At 40.2% G+C, this 18,822-nt stretch overlaps 1 protein-coding gene across 1 annotated transcript in view; it reads left to right on the forward strand.

Moving 5' to 3' along the window:
* Window positions 1-18,822, forward strand: part of LOC108695699 (attractin-like protein 1) — a 372,498-nt gene that overhangs the window by 149,377 nt on the left and 204,299 nt on the right. The window contains exon 21 of the mRNA XM_041570143.1: window positions 5,022-5,115. Within this exon, the coding sequence (XP_041426077.1) occupies window positions 5,022-5,115 (94 nt within the window). The remainder of the gene's footprint in view (window positions 1-5,021; window positions 5,116-18,822) is intronic.

Consider the following 18,822-nt stretch of genomic DNA (forward strand, 5'->3'; position numbering starts at 1 on the left):
ACTGTCTCCATCTTGTACTACTGTCTCCATCTTGCCCCTTGTGTGTGTAGTAGGGATTGCTTGATTAATTGTTGAATAATATTTTAGCCATATAAATAAAGCATATTAATTAATATTATGGAAATTCTGTTCATACCACCGGGATGACATCATCAAAACATCATTACAAATAGCCCAATCAGATCTACTGAGTTTGAGGCAATTAGCGTCACACATTCAGAAGTGGCCAGTCAGCAACCTCATTGGCTCAGTTATTTAATAGAGAATTTGGCCAGTTAGACCAGGCTGTGTTTCTGTTTCTGAGAATCTAGGAGTAACAGGAGTAATAACCTTGTTGCCAAAAGACCAGGGACATAAAACTATATTGGGTTCTGTGTATTTGGCATTGGGCTACTTTGGGCGCTACCGAGGGGCGGTGCTGCATGTCGCACACTGGCAGGGAATTGCGCTTAATTCTGTTTAAAGCACAAAAAAGAAACTTTCAGTTTAAATCTTCTGGAAGAAGCCCCAGGCACTGAACTCTAGACGCCCCCCTGTTGTTCTTGTCGACTAAAGCAGAACTACAACTGTCAGCAGGCACAAAGCTCTTGCCTCTTGGCTAAGGATGCTGGGAACTGGGCCAACTTTCTGTTGTGCCGTCATGTGGTTTGGGAAATTCACTTAATATCAGCCTCAAAGGGAAATACAATTTGTTCAATTTAGGATACAAAGTGCACATTCCTTCCCTATATATTTGTATTTATATATTATATATATTATATATACTCACAGTTATATCAGATATACAACTGCCAGCGGCTCCAGGACACAATCAGGCGGCAGTTGAGGGCAGAGCTGGCGGAGAGAAAATGAGAATGAGAATTGGCATTAGCGGAAAAACCTCCAAATGCAATGGAATCTGGAGAAGGAGTGAAAGTGTCCGACCTCCCTGGGGGTTTATCCAGGAAAGCTGAGAAGAGATTGAATTATTGCTCAGGAAGGAAAAACTCACAATAGAAAGAAAGTGATTTCTCCCAAAAAAATAAATGAAATAACATCTCAGATATAAAAAGTTTTCCATTTGTAATTGTGGGAGACTGGGAAGTTGTGCAGTTTTATACACAAGAACTTCAGCTGCAAACTCTGTGTGTTATCATTAGAGATGTCGCGAACTGTTCGCCGGCGAACTTGTTCGCGCGAACATGGGGTGTTCGCGCTCGCCGGAAGTTCGCGAACGTCGTGCGACGTTCGCCATTTTGGGTTCGCCATTGTTGGTGCTTTTTTTTGCCCTCTCACCCCAGACCAGCAGGTACATGGCAGCCAATCAGGAAGCTCTCCCCTGGACCACTCCCCTTCCCTATAAAAACCGAAGCCCTGCAGCGTTTTTTCACTCTGCCTGTGTGTGCTGAAGAGATAGTGTAGGGAGAGAGCTGTTGCCTGTTAGTGATTTCAGGGACAGTTGAAAGTTTGCTGGCTAGTAATCGTTTTGATACTGCTCTGTTATTGGAGGGACAGAAGTCTGCAGGGGTTTGAGGGACATTTAAGCTTAGGTAGCTTTGCTGGCTAGTAATCTACCTTCTACTGCAGTGCTCTGTATGTAGCTGCAGTGGGCAGCTGTCCTGCTTCTGATCTCATCTGCTGACTGCTGCAATAACAGTAGTCCTTGTAAGGACTGCTTTTATTTATTTTTTTGTTGTTTTACTACTACTACTACTACTACTATAAGAGCCCAGTGCTATTAGTCTAGCAGTGTTGGGGAGTGGGACTGGTGTGCTAATCTGCTGCTCCTAGTAGTTCAGCAGCACCAACTTTAATTTTTTTTTTTTAATATTCATTTTTTTTTTATTTTACTTTTTTTTATTTTACTACCGCTGTAGTAGTGTATAAGTTGACCTTTTAGGCATTATTTGCCCTGTAGGCATTTTTTGCCCAGTGTGTTATTCAACCAACTGCCATCTAGCTGTGTGACCTTGTTCACATTCTGTCTAAATATCCATAATATTACCGTCTCCAGAAAAAACACCGGAGTGACTTTTTTCAAGCAGCCATAATATATTTTACGTAATCCGTATCCATCGCTGTAGTAGTGTATAAGTTGACCTTTTAGGCATTATTTGCCCTGTAGGCATTTTTTGCCCAGTGTGTTATTCAACCAACTGCCATCTAGCTGTGTGACCTTGTTCACATTCTGTCTAAATATCCATAATATTACCGTCTCCAGAAAAAACACCGGAGTGACTTTTTTCAAGCAGCCATAATATATTTTACGTAATCCGTATCCATCGCTGTAGTAGTGTATAAGTTGACCTTTTAGGCATTATTTGCCCTGTAGGCATTTTTTGCCCAGTGTGTTATTCAACCAACTGCCATCTAGCTGTGTGACCTTGTTCACATTCTGTCTAAATATCCATAATATTACCGTCTCCAGAAAAAACACCGGAGTGACTTTTTTCAAGCAGCCATAATAAATTTTACGAGATCCGTATCCACCGCTGTAGTAGTGTATACGTTGATCTTGTGGGCAGTATTTGCACAGTGTTTTCTTCAAACCGCCATCTAGCTGTGTGAGCTTGTTCACATTTTGTCTAAATATTGATAATATTATCGTCTCTAGAAAAACCACTTGAGTTACTTTTTTCAAGCAGCATTCATATATTTTACGTAATCCGTATCCACCGCTGTAGTAGTGTATACGTTGACCTTGTAGGCATTATTTGCACACTGTTTTCTTCAACCCGCCATCTAGCTGTGTGAGCTTGTTCACATTTTGTCTAAATATTGATAATATTATCGTCTCTAGAAAAACCACTTGAGTTACTTTTTTTCAAGCAGCATTCATATATTTTACGTAATCCGTATCCACCGCTGTAGTAGTGTATACGTTGACCTTGTAGGCATTGTTTGCCCAGTTTTTTTGGCCGCAGCCACTGAAGCACAGAGGCCAGAAAAAATATGCCATATAAATGCTGAAAATAGTCATTTTTTGCCATACGTTGACTCAACGTATATGGCAAAAAATGACTATTTTCAGCATTTATATGGCATATTTTTTCTGGCAACTGTGCTTCAGTGGCTGCGACCAAAAAAACTGGGCAAACAATGCCTACAAGGTCAACGTATGGCAAAAAATGACTATTTTCAGCATTTATATGGCATATTTTTTCTGGCAACTGTGCTTCAGTGGCTGCAACCAAAAAAACTGGGCAAACAATGTCTACAAGGTCAACGTATGGCGAAAAATTACTATTTTCAGCATTTATATGGCATATTTTTTATGGCAACTGTGCTTCAGTGGCTGCGTCCAAAAAAACTGGGCAAACAATGTCTACAAGGTCAACGTATGGCAGTTGTTTAAAGAGAACAGTAGATTACTAGCCAGCAAAGCTACCTAAGCTAAAATGTCCCTCAAATCCCTGCAGACTTCTGTCCCTCCAATACAGAGCAGTATCAAGCAGATTACTAGCCAGCAAACTTACTATCATCTGTCCCTGAAATCACTAACAGCTCTCCCCCTACACTATCTCTTCCAAGCACACACAGGCAGATTTTTCAGATACATTTTTGCCCTTGATCCCCCTCTGGCATGCCACTGTCCAGGTCGTTGCACCCTTTAAACAACTTTAAAATCATTTTTCTGGCCAGAAATGTCTTTTTTAGATGTTAAAGTTCGCCTTCCCATTGAAGTCTATGGGGTTCGCGAACCGTTCGCGAACCGCTCGCATTTTTGCGCAAGTTCGCGAATATGTTCGCGAACTTTTTTTCCGACGTTCGCTACATCCCTAGTTATCATTTGTATCACTGTATTGTATGATTTGAATAATTGTATCACTGTAGCATATTACACCAAAAAGTAATGTATTATTATCCTTTTATTATTGATATGGCGCCAACATAGTCTGCAGCGCATGAGAGATTATACATCAGTCTCTGCCCCAGTGAGCTTACAATCAAAGGTCCCTTTCACATTGCCATCAGTCCCTTCCCCAGTTATCTTACAATCTAAGGTCCCTATCACATTCTCTTCAGTCCCTGCCCCAGTGAGCTTACAATCTAAGGTCCCTATCACATTCTCTTCAGTCTCTGCCCCAGTGAGCTTACAATCTAAGGTCCCTATCACATTCTCTTCAGTCCCTGCCCCAGTGAGCTTACAATCTAAGGTCCCTATCATATTCCCATCAGTCTGTGCCCCAGTAAGCTTACAATCTAAGGTCCCTATCACATTCTCTTCAGTCCCTGTCCCAGTGAGCTTACAATCTAAGGTCCCTATCACATTCCCATCAGTTCCTGTGCTAGTGGAGCTTACAATCTAAGATCCGTAACACATTCCCATGAGTCTCTGTGCCAGTGTAGCTTACAATCTAACGTCTTTATCACATTCCCATCAGTCCCTGTACCAGTGGAGCTTACAATCTAAGGTCCCTATCACATTCCCATCAGTCCCTGTGCCAGTGGAGCTTACAATCTAATGTCCCTATCACATTCCCATCAGTCCCTGTGCCAGTGAAGCTTACAATCTAATATCCATATCACATTCCCATCAGTCCCTGTGCCAGTGGAGCTTACAATCTAAGGTCCCTATCACATTCACACACAATAGGGTAATTTATATCAGGAGTGACTTAGTCTGCCTGTATGTATTAAGATTTGTGCAGTTAAAGTGTATTAAACAAAATGGTTCTTATAAATATAAATTCATGTTTGTCTGAATCTGTTCATTGTATATTTATATGTAGCAGTTTATCTGTATCTGTGATCAGTCTGCGCGTCCGAATCTATTGTTCTGTCTATCGATATATCTTTATTTACGATCTGTTTGTCTGTCCTATTATATATTTATAACTATGATTTTCTGTCTGTCTGTCTATGTGATAATGGAAATGGGGATTCTGTTATTTCTGCTGATGGAATTGATGGAAAGAAATGAGTTTATAGATTGTTGGTTCCAGTTTCATTGTGTGAGTCTAGTGGAGCTGAAGTGACTTATATAATAACCTCACCCCCCCATATGTAATATTAATTCCTCTCCTTCTCTGTATCCGCAGCCTGTGTGTGTAACGGCCACGCCAACGTGTGTGAAATGCAAACGGGAAAATGTCACTGTACCACCAAGGGGATCAAAGGAGACCAATGTCAACTGTGAGTAGCCCCCCCCCCCCGATATTCCTCTGGGAACCGACCGATACTGATCAATAAAGTAGTGACTGTTTCACTGTATCACTGGAGGGAATGCTGGGAGTTGTAGTACAGCAACAGATGGAAATCAGCTGGTTAGAATTGTATTCTCTTACGTCTAACACACACTCTTATTTGTCTATTAGAGACAATTACCCACATTCTACTTTCTATTGGATATTACTGGGCAGAACAATTCAGCAGGAACAGTCCCTAAGTTTGCTCATAGTCTGTACAGAGAGATCCCATAAAAATATGACAGCATAGGTATTCCCTGTACTAAGCACAATTCAGCAGGAACAGTCCCCTAAGTTTGCTCATAGTCTGTACAGAGAGATCCCATAAAACTATGGCACATAGGTATTCCCTGTACTAAGCACAATTCAGCAGGAACAGCCCCTAAGTTTGCTCATAGTCTGTACAGAGAGATCCCATAAAACTATGGCAGCATAGGTATTCCCTGTACTAAGCACAATTCAGCAGGAACAGCCCCCTAAGTTTGCTCATAGTCTGTACAGAGAGATCCCATAAAACTATGGCAATATAGGTATTCCCTGTACTAAGCACAATTCAGCAGGAACAGCCCCCTAAGTTTGCTCATAGTCTGTACAGAGAGATCCCATAAAACTATGGCAGCATAGGTATTCCCTGTACTAAGCACAATTCAGCAGGAACAGCCCCCTAAGTTTGCTCATAGTCTGTACAGAGAGATCCCATAAAACTATGGCAATATAGGTATTCCCTGTACTAAGCACAATTCAGCAGGAACAGCCCCTAAGTTTGCTCATAGTCTGTACAGAGAGATCCCATAAAACTATGGCAGCATAGGTATTCCCTGTACTAAGCACAATTCAGCAGGAACAGCCCCTAAGTTTGCTCATAGTCTGTACAGAGCGATACTAGGGATATATATATATATATATATATATATATATATATATATATATATATATATATATATAAAACACAAAAGCCATGAATATCCTGTAAATTATATCCTTATAAACGGTGAGTTCTGATGTAATTTCTGTCACATGACTCACTGAAACTTGTGTATTATAATAAATAAAGTACCCCCAGTTGCAAAATATAAGGATATTAGAAGTTACCTCGGAGTTCTATGACCTGTATAAAAACACTCGGCCTTCGGCCTCGTACTTTTATATGGACATGAAACTCCTCGGTAACTTATAATATCCTTATATTTTACAATAGGGGGTACTTTATTCACTATATATATATATATATATATATATATATATAGTATATATGTGACTCATACAGATAGTAGGGTGGGAGAAAGTGCACAGGTTACAAGATATATAATTATTAGAGTCAAACAAGACTTAACAGTTTCTCCGGCTTAATAATGGCGATGCGGGAAACTTGAACGAATCATTTCTATTTAATATTAATTCCCACAGCTGCTAGAAATGTAAAGTTTCATGAAGTCCAAATTATAGCAATTAGCATTTCCACCTTGTTTCATAGCACATCATAGAACATGTGCCGTAAAGCTTCAGATATGAGCAATTCGCAGCACCGATATTATTGTTAACTCCTTCAGCGCCAGAGAATATTGTTGGGGTCTAGGGCAGAGTGTTGGGGAACTGCTCGGACACTTGTAGGATATGGACCTATTAACTCTTTGTACAGAACATGAAATAGGGACCCACAACTGTCATTTTGGTATAGACGCTGCCGTATGAAATTTTTTAATTAGTGGCACAAACCAATTAGAAAAAGTTTAAAATATAAATCTTTATTGATGAATGTTTTTTCGATTGCCATGTGAATTTCTTAGGGATTCACCGGATTTGGTTCGGGATTCGGCCAGGATTCTGCCTTTTTCAGCAGGATTCAGATTCGGCCGAATCCTTCTGCCCGGCCAAACCGAATCCGAATCCTAATTTGCATGCGCAATAGGTTTGGTATTTGGCTGAATCTTTCGCGAAGGATTCGGGGGTTCGGCCGAATCCAAAATAGTGGATTCGGTTCATCCCTAGAATTTCTCCCTGCCATTTCTATGGAATAGTCCCGCTATTTACGGCAATTTGAGCTCGAGAGACGCTTAACCCCTTACGGCCACCCAGAACTATTATTTGAACAAATTCCAGGAAGTCAATAATTTGTTAGGAATAAAAGCTTTGACTCGCATTATTCCAAGGCTTGACTTGTGCTGTCTATCAAGCTGCTCAGGCTCACTTTCTGTCGGTGGTTTGGAATTAGGGGATTTATAGCGCGGGACCTCGCCGATTGCAGTCGTTCTTATAGCCTGGAGCGAATAAAAATCGTCATGGCCATTAAAAAGGGCTTAATTAGAAGGAGAAGCGAGAGCAGCCAAGAGACAATCTTTTTATGATCAATAGAGAATTTTATTTTCTCCCCTTGACGTTCCCTTGGTCAGAACATTTTAATCATTGTCATTGGGTCAGTGAGACGGATTGGCCAACGACGCGGAAAGGACGACATTCTGAGAAGTGACATCACTCGCTGTCGTGCGTTTCATTCTATGGAGAGGGCCCTGCCCAGCTGTAAAATACTATAATATAATGTTAAAGGGGAACTAAAACTTTAAAAAGAATCTGGATAGAAATACTGTATTTTATATACTCTACTTACTGTACCAGCCCAGTGTGGATGTGTAGGTCAAAATTTTCTGGACCCACACCCGTGCTTGAATGGCTGCCCCCATGGCTACACAGCAGCTTGTTTATATAAACTATAGTAGTACTTACCTGTTATCTCTACTGTGTATCCTGTGCTTGAATGGCTGCCCCCATGGCTACACAGCAGCTTGTTTATATAAACTATAGTAGTACTTATCTGTTATCTACTGTGTATCCTGTGCTTGAATGGCTGCCCCCATGGCTACACAGCAGCTTGTTTATATAAACTATAGTAGTACTTATCTGTTATCTACTGTGTATCCTGTGCTTGAATGGCTGCCCCCATGGCTACACAGCAGCTTGTTTATATAAACTATAGTAGTACTTATCTGTTATCTACTGTGTATCCTGTGCTTGAATGGCTGCCCCCATGGCTACACAGCAGCTTGTTTATATAAACTATAGTAGTACTTATCTGTTATCTACTGTGTATCCTGTGCTTGAATGGCTGCCCCCATGGCTACACAGCAGCTTGTTTATATAAACTATAGTAGTACTTATCTGTTATCTACTGTGTATCCTGTGCTTGAATGGCTGCCCCCATGGCTACACAGCAGCTTGTTTATATAAACTATAGTAGTACTTATCTGTTATCTACTGTGTATCCTGTGCTTGAATGGCTGCCCCCATGGCTACACAGCAGCTTGTTTATATAAACTATAATAGTACTTATTCTGAAGCAAACACACCAGTTGTACCAGTACAGGATAACAGTACGTTATATTTTAATTACTTTAAAACAATATATTTTTTAGGAGCATTGTTTAAAGGGAATATAAATATTTACATAAAATAAAATTAATCTTAGGGGTTATGTTCCCGTTAAATGATGCGCAGTTTGTCTGACATCACAATTCAGCCCCGTGTTGTTCTGCCTCCAAGTGTCTCCCTCGTCGGGAAGGAGGGGGTTAACGAAGGGAAATGCAAAAATATCATCGTTTATGGTTCTTTTTGTAAATTCCCACAATCATTTTGTTGATTTATTAATAGGCTTCAGCCAGTCGATTGCCTGAGGCTGTTTTCTTTTTGTCAAATTTCCTTAATTGAACTCGGCAATAACGAGGAGGCTTCGGGGAGACCTTTGTGTTTCATCCTGTTGCTGCAGGAATCCCAGTCACGGGTTGGCAAAGAGACAGCCGCCAGCGCTCTGAGACCTCCGCCGGTTCCATCTCTAACTGTCATGGCAAGTGAAAGCAGAAAGAGTCACCGAGTGGTGTTTGAACTCCCTGCAGTTATCCTTGCACTGTACTCATGACTTGATTCATCAGTCTGCCCTGTCTAATTGTGACGTCACTTATGCAGGGGAAGAAAGTGACGTCACTTTGACGGAATGAGCCCCATTGCTGTTAGTGCTGGTCGTTGGATTGAAGCAGTCGTTGTTGGACTTTTTTTTTCAGTTCTAGACCCTCGCGGAGGTCCATTTTTTTGGTTCAGACACCTCTTAGCTCATACTCAGGTTACAGATCTAGGCAGGCAAAGTTCCATAAATACCCAAATGTGTTTCACCCCAAATCTCACCCTCATTGACATAGGGTTTCAAAGGTATCTTGGAGAGCAAATAGGCATTTACCCCAAAACTTTCACTTACTTTGTCTGAGCCCCCTTTGCCTCTGTTCCAAGCCCCCTCAGTGGTACCAGACCCAGATTCAAAACCAGGTTAAAGGAAAACTATACCCCCAAAATGAACACTTAAGCAACAGATAGTTCATATCATATTAAGTGGCATATTAAAGAATCTTACCAAACTGGAATATATATTTAAGTAAATATTGCCCTTTTACATCTCTTGCCTTGAGCCACCATTTCGTGATGGTCTGTGTGCTGCCTCAGAGATCACCTGACCAGAAATACCGCAGCTCTAACTGTAACAGGAAGAGATCACCTGACCAGAAATACTGCAGCTCTAACTGTAACAGGAAGAGATCACCTGACCAGAAATACCGCAGCTCTAACTGTAACAGGAAGAGATCACCTGACCAGAAATACTGCAGCTCTAACTGTAACAGGAAGAGATCACCTGACCAGAAATACTGCAGCTCTAACTGTAACAGGAAGAGATCACCTGACCAGAAATACTGCAGCTCTAACTGTAACAGGAAGAGATCACCTGACCAGAAATACTGCAGCTCTAACTGTAACAGGAAGAAGTGTGGAAGCAAAAGACACAACTCAGTCTGTTAATTGGCCCATGTGACCTTACATGTATGGTTTGTTGGTATATTTGTGAGTACAGTGAATCCTACGATCCCAGGGGGCGGCCCTTATTTTTTAAAATGGCAGTTTCTATTTATGATTACCCAATGGCACATACTACTAGAAAAGTATATAATTATGAAAATGGTTTACCGGTATTTACATGAAGCAGGATTTTACATATGAGCTGTTTTATGTGATATCTTTTTATAGAGACCTACATTGTTTGGGGGGTATAGTTTTCCTTTAAAAGGGTGGTTCACATTTGAGTTAACGTTTGTATGTTATAGAATGGCCAATTCTAAGCATTTTTTCAATTGGTCTTCATTATTTTATTTTTTTAACCATTTTCTTAATTATTTACCTTTTCTTCTGACTCTTTCCAGCTTTTAAAAGGGGGGTCACTGACCCCATCTAAAATACAAACGCTCTTTAATGCAGTTTTTTTTCAAATGTATTGTTATTGCTACTTCTTATTCCTCATCTTTCTTTTCAGGCCTCTCCTATTCATATTCCAGTCTCTCATTCAAATCATTGCATGGTTGCTAGGGGAATTTGCACCCTAGCAACCAGACAGCTGAAATTATAAACTGGAGAGCTGCTGGATAAAAAGCTAAAGAACTCAAAAACCACAAATAATAATAAATGAAAACCAATTGCAAATTGTCTTAGAATAAACATCTAAAAAAAAGTGGGTAGAATAAGAAATCAAACAAAAACACAGTGATAATATTATGCTATTTGGCTGTACATATAATGAAACATGTAGAGGAGATGTAGGTGTTACTCAGATATTAATCAGGGATATATTAATGGTTTTGGGCTAATTTCTCTACAGTTGCATCACACACACTTTGACATAATAGATTCTCAGCGAGATTAATTGCCCGGCAGTAAATCGTTAGGGGGGTGCGATGATGTCACGCGCTCTCGGAGTAAAGCAAAGTGGTTTCTTTCATTATCGGCCGCCTGACATTGATTTACAGGACTCAGAACCTGTTTCATAGGGTCTCGGGCATTTCCAGGAAAGTTCTGAACATTGAAATTCACTGATGATAGAAATAGGGGCATTTTATTTTAAGTTTCAAATTTTAAAGGGGAAATATCACTTTTTTATTATAATAAGCTTTAATTGTGCTTTTAAAAATAATATACATTAAAGTATTTAAATATCTGATGCAAAATCACATTCTGCTTAAAGGTTCTGTTTGGAGGTGGAAGTAGTTTGTAATTGTAAATGTAATTCTCCTGCCCCTTTCAGGTCAAATTTCAAACCTTAGGAAGTCTTATAGACTCTGCTGCAAGGTATTGCCGTTATTCTAGAGAGGAGCAATACGAAGGCTGAATGGCTTCATGTATGTCTTTGCAGCAATGCAGTTATCCAAGGATTGTAGAGGAAAGTTACTCGTTTTCACTGCAGGCGCCACCTAGTGGCAGAATACGGAATCTGCTGATATTTATAAGTCATGGGTTGTTTTGGAAATATTTAATGTTCATGGATGTGTAACGAGAAATAAAAGTAGAAAACATACAGTAGGTGATATATTTTATTGGTTAAATAAACTGATTATAAAATCTGATTATACCACGCCTGGAGCAAGAATCAGAAGTCCCAAAAGCTTTTGGACTTTCTGGTTTTGGTTTATGGCTAAGACGCTATAAAGAGAAATACAGGTATAGGACCTGTTATCCAGAATGCTTGGGACCTGGGATTTTCTGCATAAGGGATCTTTCCGTAATTTGGATCTTCATACCTTGTCTACTAGAAAATCACGTAAACATGAAATAAACCCAATAGGCTGGTTTTGCCTCCAATAAGGATTAATTATATCTTAGTTGGGATCAAGTACAAGTGACTGTTTTATTATTACACAGAAAAAGGAAATCATTTTTAAAAAGGGCCTGTGTTTCCTGTAAATTGGATTACCGGGTAACGGATCTCATCACTATTAAAAGTCATCATTTTCCATTATTTGGAGGATTTAAAGGTTAAGTAGAAAAGTTGCGGACAGAGATAATTCAGGCAATCTGTTTTTTAACATATATTTATTTTGAGTCCCAAGTCTGGGCGGTTGCAGGTGAGAAACGTGCACATTAAAGGGCATGTAAAGGCAAAAAAATAAAATCCAACTTTTACTTTCTTTATTGAAAAAGAAATCTATCTCCAATATACTTTAATTAAAAATGTGTATCGTTTTTATAAGAAACCTGACTGTATGCAGTGAAATTCTCCCTTCATTTACTGCTGTGGATAGGAATTGTCAGACGGTCCCTAACTGCTCTGCAGGGAAACAATCATACTTATGAACAGCAGGGGGAGCCCCCGCCTTACTTCCCAGCCATGCACAACTCAAGCAGCTTTGTTTGTTTCCCTGTAGAGCAGTCGGTGACTGTGTAGAGATTTGTATCGGATTTTATTTTTGCCTTTATATCCCCTTTACTGTTTCCAACTCCAGCTGCAGGGACAAAGATCATGGAGCCAGATTTAAACAGATAAACTGGGATTCTATTAGGAGGATTATTTTGCTGCAGCCACTGGTTCTGCAGAGTTGGAGAAAGTTTGTATTAAACAATACAAAAACTATAAAATCCACATTAGATTACATGACAACACAGGACCCAGTGCAGTCTCTATATTCTGATTATTAATCAGTCTTGTTGTATCGGCTTCTGGCAGATATTATTTGACTTGTGCTGTTTTGATCATTTATGACGATCCCTAAGCAGCCCAGATCACACTGAGCATGTGCACAGTCTTGGTCTTGCAAAGATGTATAACAAAGTTACAAGATGGTGACCCCCTGTGGCCAACTTTGAAAGCATAAATCATTTGTTTGATTAGGCTTGTGGTGCAGTAAGTTCATGTTTATGTTTAGTATACAAAATACAGCATTTCTAGCCTTATTCTATTTTAGACTTTACTTCCCCTTTAATTACTTTGACCCCAAATCTTTGAGAACTCTGAGATGCAGAGATGTTACTGAGGCTTTTATCCTTAAGACCCAATTGATCGCCCCCCGGCATGTGACGCAGCAGATAAAATAGAAACAATGGGAAATCAATCCACATCGACATGAGTTTGAGTCTCCTGGACCATGATCCACTTTCAGTTTTGCTGATAAATTCTATGGATCAGCTGAGAAAGACAGAAGCTGCGGTTTCCATGTAATTCTTTCCCATTCCCATCAATTGGGTCAGAAGTTCTGCAGTTCTTGTTGTTCATAGAAGCTCAGCTTGGAAAAAGACGTCCATCAAGTTCAACCTTTGCCAGACCCTGATTTTTAGGGAGTCCCTTAATTTGTCCCCCTGTCACCCACAATAACAGCCCAATTGCCCACAGACTTTTCACTCTAATTTACTTCACCCTAAATCTCCAAAACTGGCAGAGCAGGGAGGCTGAGGGTGTGGCCTGGATGTGATTGGGGTGTGTCTGTGGACAGAATGGGTGTGGCTTGGGTGGAATGTGTTATAGGGGGATTGTTGCTTGTAAATTTGGACTTCCATGTTTCCATTAAAGGGGTTGTTCACCTTTGAGTTAACTGTTAGTATGATGTAGAGAGAGATATTCTGAGTCAATTTGCAATTGGTTTTCATTTTTTATTATTTGTGGTTTTTGACTTATTTAGCTTTTTATTCAGCAGCTCTTCAGTTTGTAATTTCAGCCATATTTTTTCCAAGATCCAAATTCCCCTAGCAACCATGCATTGATTTGCATTAGAGACTGGAATATGAATAAGAGAGGCCTGAATAGAAAGAGGAGTAATAAAAAGTAACAATAACAATACATTTATAGCCTTACAGAGCATTTGTTTTTAGAAGGGGTCAGTGACCCTCATTTGGAAGCTGAAAAGAAAAAGGCAAATAATTAAAAAACTGTAGAAAATAAATAATGAAGACCAATTGAAAAGTTGCTTCGAACTGGCCATTCTATAACATACTAAAAGGTAACTTAAAGTGAACCACCATACTATTAGTATGATGTAAGAGAGGGATATTCTGAGACAATTTGCAATTTTTTTTCCTTTTTTATTATTGTGGTTTTTTAGTTATTTAGCTTTTTGTTCAGCAGCTCTCCAGTTTGCAATCTGGTTGCTAGGGTCCTCATTCCCCTAGCAACCATGCATTGATTTGAATAAGAGACTGGAATATGAATAGGAGAGGCCTGAATAGAAAGATGAGGAATAAAAAGCAGTAATAACAATACATGTGTAGCCTTATCGACCATTTGTTTCTAGAAGGGGTCAGTGACCCCAGCGCCGATTCAGACCTAAGCGCCGCCTGAGGCGGCTCCTGCAATGCCGCCCCCCCTCGCTGACTTACTTGTCGGGAGGGGAGGCAGGAACACTAATGCGGAGAGCGCAATTGCGCTCTCTCGCATTAGTAAAGCCGAATTTCCGGTTTAAAAACCGGAAATTCGGCTCTTAAAGGTGCAGGAGCGGCTTTTTGCCGCCCCTGGAAACCGCTTTGGCGTTGCCGCCTGAGGCGAGCGTCTCAGCTCGCCTCATTGGCGGCGCGCCCCTGAGTGACCCCCATTTGAAAGCTGAAGAGAGTCAGAAGCAGAAGGCAAATAATTCAAAAACTATAAAAAAGAAAAAATGAAGACTAATTGAAAAGTTCTTTATCCGTTTGCTCCTTTCTGAGCCGAGTGGAGTCGAGTGCCTATAAAAGTGCCCTCACTGCCTCGTGGTGTAGCAATTAAATGCCAGGGGACAGGGAGGCACCAAATAAATGTACCACTTCTCCCAGAGGTTTTTATTACAATGAGGTGTAAAAACACACCTGCTTGAGAAGCCGTTCCGCTCCCTTAAATAAAAGCTTAATAGTCGCATCACTGCGCGGCGGCTGCCCATGACATTTTTATTGCGACGAGTTTTAGTGCGAGAGCCGCCGAGCTAAACGATAATTAGCTTCATTCCTTTCATATACAAATCCGATTTGCCTAAGAAAATATTTGCCAAGTTTGGAACGTGCCCTTATTAATTCCCCGCCGCCTCCTAATTCCTCCCTCACCTCAATTCCGCTTCTCCCGTCTCCCCTTCTCAATAAGAGCCGACTTATAGTCTTGTCTTTAATATCCACTTCTTATTTGAAAGTGAGTTATTTAAGTAGAACAAATAAGTTGCAGATGGAAGAAGCCAGACGACTTTCTCGTTGTTTCCCCATTCCCTGCAAATTAAAAATGCTCTCTGGTCGTTAGGGTCAGTGACCCCAGCAACCAGAAATTAGACTGTTTAGAAAGGAAGCTGTTTACTATGACTATTTTTATTGCTCACTGTAGTCTTGAGACGATCTTCTACTAATCCTTGTTGCTAGGGTCTGGAGCTGAATGGGTTATCCATGTGCTAAACTTCTAGCAATCCAATGACAGTGCCGGAGATAGTTCAACAACAGCACGAGAAGCAGCAGTCTGAAGATGACAGTTTCTAAGGATAAACACATATAAGTTTATATAGGCACAAAGCAGGGGCTGTAGTGACTGAGCAGCTGATTCTGTTACTTGGAGCTAAATAATATATATATAAAACATATTAATTACCGGCCCCTTTATTGTTTCACTGCAGGTTCCTCTCCCCCATTGAATTCCGAGTCCTGTGCCCGTCTGTCTGCCTTAGAGACTTATTTATATCTGTCTGTAAAGGGGACAAAGAAATTTGAAATTAAAATGATATTTTGTATAATTTTTCCTCTGTGTGCAATGAGCAACCAATCAGCAGTCGGCTTTTACTGGTCTAATGCAGATCATATAATAAAAGCAACCATCTGATTGGCTCTCGTGAGATACTGGACTTGTCCTCCCTATAAATAGAGAATTCTGTCTAGTGCTGTTGTCTTAATTTTTAGTTTGTTATAGAATATAGCTTATTCTAAAAGCAACTCTTCAGTTGGTCTACAATGTTCTTTTTTTCATCGTTTTTGAATTATTTGCCTTCTGCTTCTGACTCTTTCCAGCTTTCAAATGGGGGTCACTGACCCTTCGAGAAACAAATGGTCTTTAAGGCTATAAATCTATAATTGTTGCTACTTTTTATTACTCTTCTTTCTATTCAGGCCTCTCCTATTCATATTCCAGTCTCTTATTGAAATCAAGACATGGTTGCTAGGGGAATTTGGACCCTAGCAACCAGTTGGCTGAAATTACAAACTGGAGAGCTGCTGAATAAAAAGCTAAACTACTCAAAAATCACAAATAATAAAAAATTAAAACTAATTACAAATAGTCAAATCATACTAATAATTAATTTAAAGGTGAGCAACCCCTTAAACTGTCCAGAGGCCCCTCTCTTACCTCTCCATTAAGGGTCTGGATGGATTCGTAGGGTCGCCATTTATACTTTATACTTCTCTTAAAGGCACCAATACCCAGATGAGGCTATAAATGAAGCCCCTAGCTACTTGCTGTGTCTGCTGAACTAGAGCAGGAACGAAGTGTCTATCTAAATCCAGTCCCAGACAAGGTTCCCTCTTCTCTATCCCTTTCTTCCCAATTTGTTGATATTATAGAATAAATCTGGGCTTCATCCCAGGCCTCAGGTTCTCCCAATAAAGCTTGAAGGACCAATATACAAAGTATTCTCGGCTCATGATGGGGAGAGAGGAGCAAGAATGGGGTTTGGCTGAAAGTGAATTGCGAGTGATCGATGTAAACGTCTTGTACTGAGTCGTGTCTCAGCCATAAAACATAACCTCGTTAAGGACATTTTTAATTGTCCTTGGAAATGAGGGAAATACTTGGCACTGGGTCAGATAATGACTGATTTCTTGTCTCCAACACTAAATCCCGTGTTTCACCAGCGCTCGGCCCCTGAGATTTATATTTCCAACATCAGATATTATTATTATTATTATACGTCCCACCCCCACATTCTGCTGATTCAGCCTTTTTCTACCGGCGCTTGTCAGATGGGCCAGATTGTTACATGGAAATTAAATGAACCAATTATAGAGAAGCCTTTCTACTGAAAAGACAAAATCATTAAAAAATGGAAGAAATATATATATATATATATATATATATATATATATATATATATACAGTATATATCTCCAAAGGAATGGTGCAAAGTAGACAAAATTAATACCTGGGTGCCAGCATGGGAAATAAGCAGTGAAAAAGGATTACAGCACTCACAGGGTTTTAGTGAAAAAACAAAAAAATGTTTTATTATTAAGCCTCAACGTTTCGATCCCCCACAGGGATCTTCGTCAAGAGATGTTTGTTTGTTTTTGCTCCTGACGAAGATCCCTGTGGGGGATCGAAACGTTGAGGCTTAATAATAAAACTTTTTTTTGTTTTTTCACTAAAACCCTGTGAGTGGCGCAATCCTTTTTCACTATATATATATATATATATACACAAATTCAAAGTCCTAGCGCACACCATCCACATACCTCCCAACATTTTGGAAGTAAAAAGAGGGACAAAAAATTGTTTTGCACGTAGAACAGCGAAATCTTTTGACCACGCCCCTTTCTGTGCCCACACCCCCTAATTACCATGTTCATTTTACAAAATTTGGCAGGTTATGAAAGTTTGAAAATATTTCTCCTTATCTAAACTGATACAACTTCCCAATATCCATTCATTCCTCATTCTCACTGGGTTTATAGTTCTGTGTAACTGTCATTGTGTCTGTCCCTTTCTCTTCTCTGCACTGCTGCTTCTGACTCCTGATACAACTTCCCAATATCCATTCATTCCTCATTCTCACTGGGTTTATAGTTCTGTGTAACTGTCATTGTGTCTGTCCCTTTCTGCTCTCTGCACTGCTGCTTCTGACTCCTGATACAACTTCCCAATATCCATTCATTCCTCATTCTCACTGGGTTTATAGTTCTGTGTAACTGTCATTGTGTCTGTCCCTTTCTCTGCACTGCTGCCTCTGACTCCTGATACAACTTCCCAATATCCATTCATTCCTCATTCTCACTGGGTTTATAGTTCTGTGTAACTGTCATTGTGTCTGTCCCTTTCTCTGCACTGCTGCCTCTGACTCCTGATACAACTTCCCAATATCCATTCATTCCTCATTCTCACTGGGTTTATAGTTCTGTGTAACTGTCATTGTGTCTGTCCCTTTCTCTGCACTGCTGCCTCTGACTCCTGATACAACTTCCCAATATCCATTCATTCCTCATTCTCACTGGGTTTATAGTTCTGTGTAACTGTCATTGTGTCTGTCCCTTTCTCTTCTCTGCACTGCTGCTTCTGACTCCTGATACAACTTCCCAATATCCATTCATTCCTCATTCTCACTGGGTTTATAGTTCTGTGTAACTGTCATTGTGTCTGTCCCTTTCTCTTCTCTGCACTGCTGCCTCTGACTCCTGATACAACTTCCCAATATCCATTCATTCCTCATTCTCACTGGGTTTATAGTTCTGTGTAACTGTCATTGTGTCTGTCCCTTTCTCTGCACTGCTGCTTCTGACTCCTGATACAACTTCCCAATATCCATTCATTCCTCATTCTCACTGGGTTTATAGTTCTGTGTAACTGTCATTGTGTCTGTCCCTTTCTCTTCTCTGCACTGCTGCCTCTGACTCCTGATACAACTTCCCAATATCCATTCATTCCTCATTCTCACTGGGTTTATAGTTCTGTGTAACTGTCATTGTGTCTGTCCCTTTCTCTGCACTGCTGCTTCTGACTCCTGATACAACTTCCCAATATCCATTCATTCCTCATTCTCACTGGGTTTATAGTTCTGTGTAACTGTCATTGTGTCTGTCCCTTTCTCTTCTCTGCACTGCTGCCTCTGACTCCTGATACAACTTCCCAATATCCATTCATTCCTCATTCTCACTGGGT

Source organism: Xenopus laevis, chromosome 7L (genome assembly GCF_017654675.1).
Source record: "Xenopus laevis strain J_2021 chromosome 7L, Xenopus_laevis_v10.1, whole genome shotgun sequence".
NCBI lineage: Eukaryota > Metazoa > Chordata > Amphibia > Anura > Pipidae > Xenopus > Xenopus laevis.